The 7273-nt window shown below is 57.4% G+C and overlaps 1 protein-coding gene across 1 annotated transcript; it reads left to right on the top strand.

Moving 5' to 3' along the window:
- Window positions 1–3240: 3240 nt before the first annotated feature.
- Window positions 3241–6563, top strand: EGR2 (early growth response 2). Its single transcript, XM_081954418.1, has 2 exons — window positions 3241–3602; window positions 4303–6563. Exons 1-2 carry the CDS (start codon window positions 3452–3454, stop codon window positions 5532–5534), a joined length of 1383 nt encoding a protein of 460 aa, XP_081810544.1. The 5' UTR covers window positions 3241–3451; the 3' UTR covers window positions 5535–6563.
- Window positions 6564–7273: the final 710 nt, after the last annotated feature.

The raw sequence follows: 7273 nt of genomic DNA, 5'->3' as shown, positions 1-7273 counted from the left end.
GCATAGTAATTGTGTGCAGTAATTCTAATTTAATAGAATTTGTTCAATTGTGCTGTGTACCTTAAAACAGCTCTTGTTTTATTTTCAATTTTTATTTTTTTTGTAAAAGTTTTTTATTTTTTTTCCTTTTAAAACAAACATTTCATCATTCATTAATTAGTGTTGTCTGAATACAATTTTTTTAGTATCATAATAGTTTTAGCTTACCACCAAAGTCTTTATATACATCTATTCTTGTTTTAACATTACAACTCTCTTGTAGCTCTTGTTTTAATTTTGAACAGTTGCGCCTTTGGGCTTTAGAAATCGGGTAAAAGGAATTTAAAATTTGTAACATTTTTTTAAAAAAAAACTATTTTAAAAAATGGAACGGTTTCTGTTTGCAGTTCATACTTTGACCACAGGGGGGCGAGGAGATTAAAAAAAAAGTTTTAAATCAAACTAGAATTCTACGAAGAGATGAAAAAATTAGTCCCATCTCAAAGTCTGTCAATCCAGGTTTTAATTCCCATTATTGCCATTTAGCAGAAAACGGATAGAGGAAGCAGCACAAGGGTTATTGCAAAAATTAAAAGCAAAACAAAACATCCATGGATGGAGTGTAATAAAATTACAGACCGAACCAGGCAGCCTAAGCGATGCCCCAAAAGCAACTGAGCGGTTATTCCGAGAGAGATGCGTTTGATCTAAGGATTCGTGTATCCGCTTCTGATTTCGATTGTCTTCATTTGTTACCGAATTGGGGGGTGGGGGAAACCAGAGCTGGCGATGCTGTGCTGGCGCCGTTTGAGCTTTTTTAGCCCCGCAGGCAAGGCTCCCTACAGATGCCTTAAACTAAAGTTCCCATCATCCCCGTCCGGCCTGGCTTTTTGGAGGGGACTCACCCTGAGACCTCCAGATCAAAGGAGAAGAATCTCAGACTCGCTCTCTCTGTCGCTCGCTCTCTGCCTTTCTCGCTCTCTCTATCTATATCTATCAATCTATCATCTATCGTCCGTATCTCTCTCTCTCTCTCTCTCTCTCTCTCTCTCTCTCTCTCTCTCTCTCTCTCTCTCTCTCTCTCTCTCTCTCTCTCTCTCTCTCTCTCTCTCTCTCTCATCTATCTATCTATCTATCTATCTATCTATCTATCATCTATCTATCTATCTATCTATCTATCTATCTATCTATCTATCTATCTATCTATCTATCTATCTATCTATCTATCATCGCCAACATAACTTCCAGAGCCAACCTGACTCGATGGGCAGCCGTGAACGGGAGAAGCATGCGGGGGACAAGATCCCCTGCCTGGGGGTGGGTGGGTGGACCTTGTAATCCTACAAAAGAAAAAACAAGAAGCCAGATCCCTGTCGAGACCCACCGCCCAAGGGAGCCGCGGAGACTTCCAAATCTCAGCCCTTGACAGGCAAAGGCTCGCGGGGTGCAACGGAGCTGCTTTCCGGCCAACGCTCGGTGGGCCGCCGCCTTCTTCGCAGGGACGACTGGATTGGGGGAGTTAGGGTTTCGGGTGAGGAGCAACAGCTGACCCGAGGAGACAGAAGGGAGGGAGGCAGCTGCAAGCAGAGTACCGGAGCGGCCCGTTGCCAAGCCAGGTGGCCTCTTCCTTGCAGTGCTTGGGAGTCCCTGGAAGGCTAGAGAAGCGGGGGGGGGGAGGGGTAGCCTGGGAAACACGGACTCCACGAACCGCCTCATCCCTTTCTGCGTCTAGCGCAGTTCAGACAAGCCGGGTCCAAACCGGGTCCAAGCCGGGTGGCGGCACCAACGCCGGAGCTTTGCCAAGAAAGTCTGGAAGACGGATCGGGCCCCGCCAGCGCCCCAGGTGGCCTTTGAATCTTTCCGAGGCAGAGAACACACACACACACACACACACACACACACACAGACACAGACACACACACGGGGGAGGGAGGGAGGGGGAGAGAGGGAGGGAGGGAGGGAGGGAGGGAGGAAGAAAGAAAGAAAGAAAGAAAGAAAGAAAGAAAGAAAGAAAGAAAGAAAGAAAGAAAGAAAGAAAGAAAGAAAGAAAGAAAGAAAACGGGCCAGAGAGTCAGCAAGAAGGCGAGCGTTCGCCCACTCCGACGCAGCAGCGCGGAGACCGGAGTAGCGGCATCGAAACTGGCGGAGAAGATGCGGCGACTCCCCGGAGACCCTCCCCGGGTCTCCGCCCGCCCTTTCCCCTGTAATCGGTTCTCCCAACCCAATTCCTCCGACCGGAGGACCGCCGCTACTTCGCGGGCGCAGCCACTCTAAGACGGCTGGGGCTTTTCTACTCGCCCGCAGCAGAGGTCGGCGGGAAGCCCAGCCTAACTCAGTCTGCCGAGACGGGCGGAGGGAGGAGGTGAGTCGCCCATGAGTCCAAGGGAGAGAGCGCCCCTGAGCATGCAAAGACGTCCGCTCCTTTGGGAGAAGGAATAGACGACCAGCCTAGTAATAGTTGCAGGAGCAGGAGGCGGCGGCTGGCTCTTTCGGAAGCCCGTGGGAGACCTGGAGATTCGCTCATCCTCAGGAGGCTCCCCGGAGGAAAAGCAGCGCCTACACCCCATCGGGGCAGCGCCCGGTAGTAGCCCCTGCGGAAGTCAGCCAGCCGGCACCGCTTCAGGATGCTCACCTACCCGACCAACCGGAGCTGTCCAGCAGCCGGTTGGCACAGCCGGCTGGCCCCTTTCTCTTACTCCGGCAGTCCAAGCGGGCGCCCCTCGCTCTCTTTACGCCCCTTGCCCAGGCGCCCTGCAGAGGGGCCGCGGGAGCTCCAGTCGCTGGGGGTGGGTGGGCAGCGGCAGCCCATCCCGACTCCCCGGCCGCCGGGAGTCCGGAGCCGGGAGACGCGGGCGGGCGGGCAAGCCAGGAGGCGGGAGGGTCGTGCCTCTTCCTCGGCCGCCCCCGCTTCTTTCCCCGGAAGACTCCCCTTAAAGGCAGCGCGGGTGGAGCCGGATGCTGCCCTTGTTTGGCGGGGCTCGCATGGCCGGACTCGCCCTCCTCGCCGTATCTCCGGACCGGCCCCGGTCACTCTGCGCTCTCAGGCCCGGACCCGCGTGGGGCTCCAGCCCCCACCCACCCCGCCCCCGGGCGCTCCGTGCTAATTGGCCACGTGACGGCGAGCCCCCGCCCTTCCCCTCTTCCTCAGTCCTTATATGGGCAGTGACGTCGCGGCATTCACTCTCCGCCCCATAAATACTTGGCGCGGACTTGGCAGTTGCCCGGTAGCTGCAAGCGATCCAAAAAGGGCGCAACGAGGGAGCGGACGGAGCGCTGGAGCCCCGCTGGCGGCGCTTGGCCCATGTGGCTTCCCCCACCTGCTTCCAGGAGCCCCCCGCCCACCCCTTGCCCTAGATAAGCATCTCAGCCCCCCACCCCACCCCCCGTGGGGGGAAAAGACGGCCCGGCCCGTTCTCTGGGGGAATAAGCGGCCCCTGGACCAGGCTGGGGAGGGGGGCTCCTTCACTCCAGGATGACCGCCAAGACAGTCGACAAAATCCCCGTCACCCTCAGCGGGCTGGTGCACCTGCCCGAAGGCCTTTATCCCACGGAAGACGCCCTGCCGCCGTCAGTCATCGGTTTTCCCAGCTTGGACCTGGGTGGACCGTTTGACCAACTGAGCGGTAAGTGCCCCTTCCCTTCTCCCGCGGGGCATTCGGCCTTGGCATGACCGGGGTGGGGGAGAACCGGAGGCGGGGGGCGCCCACGGGGGAGGAGGGGGAAAGCATAAGTGGACGGGGCGGCCGGACTCCCGCGCCCACCGGCGGACTTCAGTGGCCCCTTTCTCTGGAGCCTTCCGAAAGCAGCGGCGGCGGCGGTGGAGCGCTGGTCGCCTCCAAAGGCCGGACCTTCGAGACAGCTTCGGGTTTCTGCCCAAGAAGCTGGGACCAACGAGCAGCTTTCAACTAGTAGTAATCGCGTGGCCGCCTTGGGTCCCGGGGCCGCTATATGAGCTGAGCGCCAAATCTCTGCGATCACCGAGCTCCACTTTTCACTGTGGACTCAGCCTGGGTGGCGGAACTTCGAGTGCTTCTCTGTTTGCCCCTAAGGGTCAGAACTTGAGAGCTTGTAGGATCGGGCTCGGGGAAAGGACCTCTGCTTGGTGGGCCAGCGCACCTAACCCGGGCGCTGGTCGGCGAAAGGGAAGAGGAGCCGGCGCAGGGCGGGCGGGCTGGAGAACTTAAACCCCTCCGCCTGGCTTCAAGCGCACAGCGATCCTAAATTGCGCCAGCAGCCAAGGCTGTCTGGGCGCGGGGGCGGGTATCCCAAGGAGAGCTCCGGCTGCGCGGTGGTGACGACCTTTCTCTTCCCTCCGTCCCCCAGATGGCCTGATCGGCGCGGACATGAGCGACAAACGAGCGCTGGACTTGCAATACGCCTGCAGCGGTTTCGCGCCGCCGCCTCCACGTAGCCAATCCTTCACTTATATGGGCAAGTTCTCCATCGACCCTCCGTATCCCGGCGCCAGCTGCTACGCGGCCGACGGCATCCTCAACTTGGTCAGCGCCGGCATCCTGCAGGGAGTGGCCGCACCGTCGACGGCATCCCCGGCCTCCGCCGTGGCGGTTCCATCCTCCACCGCCGGATCCAGCCCCGCGGGGCACGGATGCGCCATGGCGCTGGCTGCCGGGGACCTGGACCATCTCTACTCGCCGCAGGCGCAGCCGCCCCCGCCGCCTTACTCCGCCTGCGGAGAGCTTTATCAAGGCCAGGCGCAGCAGCCGGCGCCGTCCGACGGCTCCTCGCCCTTCCTGGCCGCCTCAACGGGATCCTATCCGCCGCCCCCTTCCTACCACCACTCCCCCAAGAGCGTGGGGTCGGTGGGACCAGACCCCGCCGGCCTCTTCTCCATGATCCCGGAGTACGCGGGCTTCTTTCAGCCGCCTCCACCGCCCCCGCCGCCGTGCAGCCAGCGCGAGTTCCACGGCCCGCCCGAGCGCAAGCCTTTTCCCTGCGCCCTGGACTCGATGCGCGTCCCGCCACCGCTCACACCTCTCTCCACCATCCGCAACTTCACGCTGGGCGCACCCCCGAGCGGGCTAAGCGAAGGGACCTCCTCGGGGACGGCGGTCAGTACGCGCCTGGCCCCGGGTGCCTACGGGGGCCCGGGCAGCCTGCCGCTGCGCCCCATCCTGAGGCCGCGCAAGTACCCCAACCGGCCCAGCAAGACGCCGGTGCACGAGCGACCCTACCCGTGCCCGGCCGAGGGCTGCGACCGCCGCTTCTCGCGCTCCGACGAACTAACCCGCCACATCCGCATCCACACGGGCCACAAGCCCTTCCAGTGCCGCATCTGCATGCGCAACTTTAGCCGCAGCGACCATCTCACCACCCACATCCGCACGCACACCGGTGAGAAGCCCTTCGCCTGCGACTTCTGCGGCAGGAAGTTCGCCCGCAGCGATGAGCGCAAGCGGCACACCAAGATCCATCTGCGGCAGAGGGAGCGCAAGGTCGCCGGTGCCGCAGCCGCAGCCGTCGGGGCGCCCCAGGCTCCGCCCGGCCCCGGCGCAGCCGGTCTGCCTTCGTGCGGCGCTCGGACACGGACGCCTTGATGCTTCGGAAGGCTGGTTCGTGCACCGGGCTGTTGCGCCTGGACCCCGCGCTCACCTTCCCCGGCAGGTAACCGTGGAAGCTGCCCTCGGGATCGCGGGAGCGCTTGGGAAGCGCTGCCTGGGAAAGGGGGCTCTCTCCGGAGGGGCAGCCGGCGACGGGCCAGCAGGACGTAGGGAGGACCGTGTGCACTTTAGAGGCCGGGAGCCGCAGGACTTGGTGCGGCGCAAGGCGGGGAGCGACCCGCGCAACTCTCCGTCGTCGGGACGGCTGCGGAAAACTTTTACTTGAAAAAATCGATGTCGGACTGAGAGACAAGAGAGCGAGTGCAATGCGGGCTGGGCGAGACCACAGGCAATATTTATTCCTCTGCGGGTGGGGGGAATTCCTGGTTTTACAATAATTCATACTTTCCCTCCGCAGCAATTATTTCCCCTTGGCTATATTTTCCTTTGCGCGTTCTTGAAAACTTAATTCATAGCAAATGGGTGTGGGAAAAGGCGCCCGTTTTCCAAGCCCGCTAAGTTGAGAGAACTCCGTTTCTCTCTCTCGGGAGGGAGAATTCCTGGGTGCAGGTCTGTAACTTTTTTGAGCTGTCCTCGGTGCCTTTTTAAATATGTGGGCCGTGACTGCATGTTAAATTGGTTGCCTTATTAATCCTGGGGGTGGGGTGGCGTGAGGAATGTCAGGTTTTAATCATGAAGGGAGGGGTGTCTCTTAATATTCACGTTTTTATAAAAAGGAAAAAAGGTCTATTTTTGTATGCACTGAGGATTGCGCCTTCCCCTCTCCCCGACTGACATTAAATGTTGCTTCTGTCAAATATAATAATTCAAAAAGAACGGTAAAATATAAATATTTTTCAGGCTGGCAAAAAAAAATATCTGAGTCCTGGACAATGGTTGAAAAAGAAAAGTTTTCATCTAAGAAGACACAATTGCTTAATTTCATCTAAGGAGACACAATCCCTAACTCTTCCCTCCCTCCCACAAAATAAATCAGTATTTGTGAATATAATGGGAATAAAATTATTTCTGTAGAAAATGACCACTAGAAGGTCACCATCATGTTCTGTCTGTGTTAAATATCCCACATCAATTCTACAGATGGGCACCATGTAGTGACCAACAAATGCAGAGCCTGGGATAAGCATGTGAGAGAGATACGCTTCCTGCAAAGTGTGAAAAAGTCACTAGGAAAGAGAGAGATTCTTGGTCTTCCAGTGTTTGGCTTTGGGGATTGACTCAGAGGCCATTGTTGTTATCCACAGCTCAGTGGTGAAATTCAATTTTTTTTACTACTGGTTCTGTGGGCATGGCTTGGTGGGTGTGGCAGGGGAAAGATACTGCAAAATCCCCATTCCCATCCCACTCTGGGGCCAGCCAGAGGTGGTATTTGCCGGTTCTCCGAACTACTCACCATTTCCACTACTGGTTGTCCAAAACCTGTCAGAACCTGCTGGATTTCACCCCTGCCACAGCTTGTTTAATCTGAATGTATAGCCAAGTTGGTACCAAAGAGGAGGTGTAGAGCCTGTGCAGTGCCAAAGTCCGGAGCGCCGGTCAACTTGGGGAAGGCTGACTTAGGAAGGAAGACTCTGTGGCCAATATGGCAGGAAGACTCTGTGGCCATGCTTGTGTGGCCAAGCACCTGCTCTGAGCCATGAATTCTGCTCATTCACATTCAGCAAAGTCTTTCGAGGGAGGATTTCCAGTCACAGACCTTATCTGGCTTGGAGGAG

Source organism: Natrix helvetica, assembly GCF_964273705.1.
Source record: "Natrix helvetica genome assembly, chromosome: 5".
NCBI lineage: Eukaryota > Metazoa > Chordata > Lepidosauria > Squamata > Natricidae > Natrix > Natrix helvetica.
This window is presented reverse-complemented; position numbering and strand designations above follow the sequence as displayed.

Coding starts and splice junctions, on each gene's coding strand:
- EGR2 (XM_081954418.1), top strand. CDS start 3,452: ATGACCGCCAAGACAGTCGACAAAATCCCCGTCACCCTCAGCGGGCTG. Junction 3,603..4,302: donor ACCGTTTGACCAACTGAGCG/GTAAGTGCCCCT, acceptor TCCGTCCCCCAG/ATGGCCTGATCGGCGCGGAC.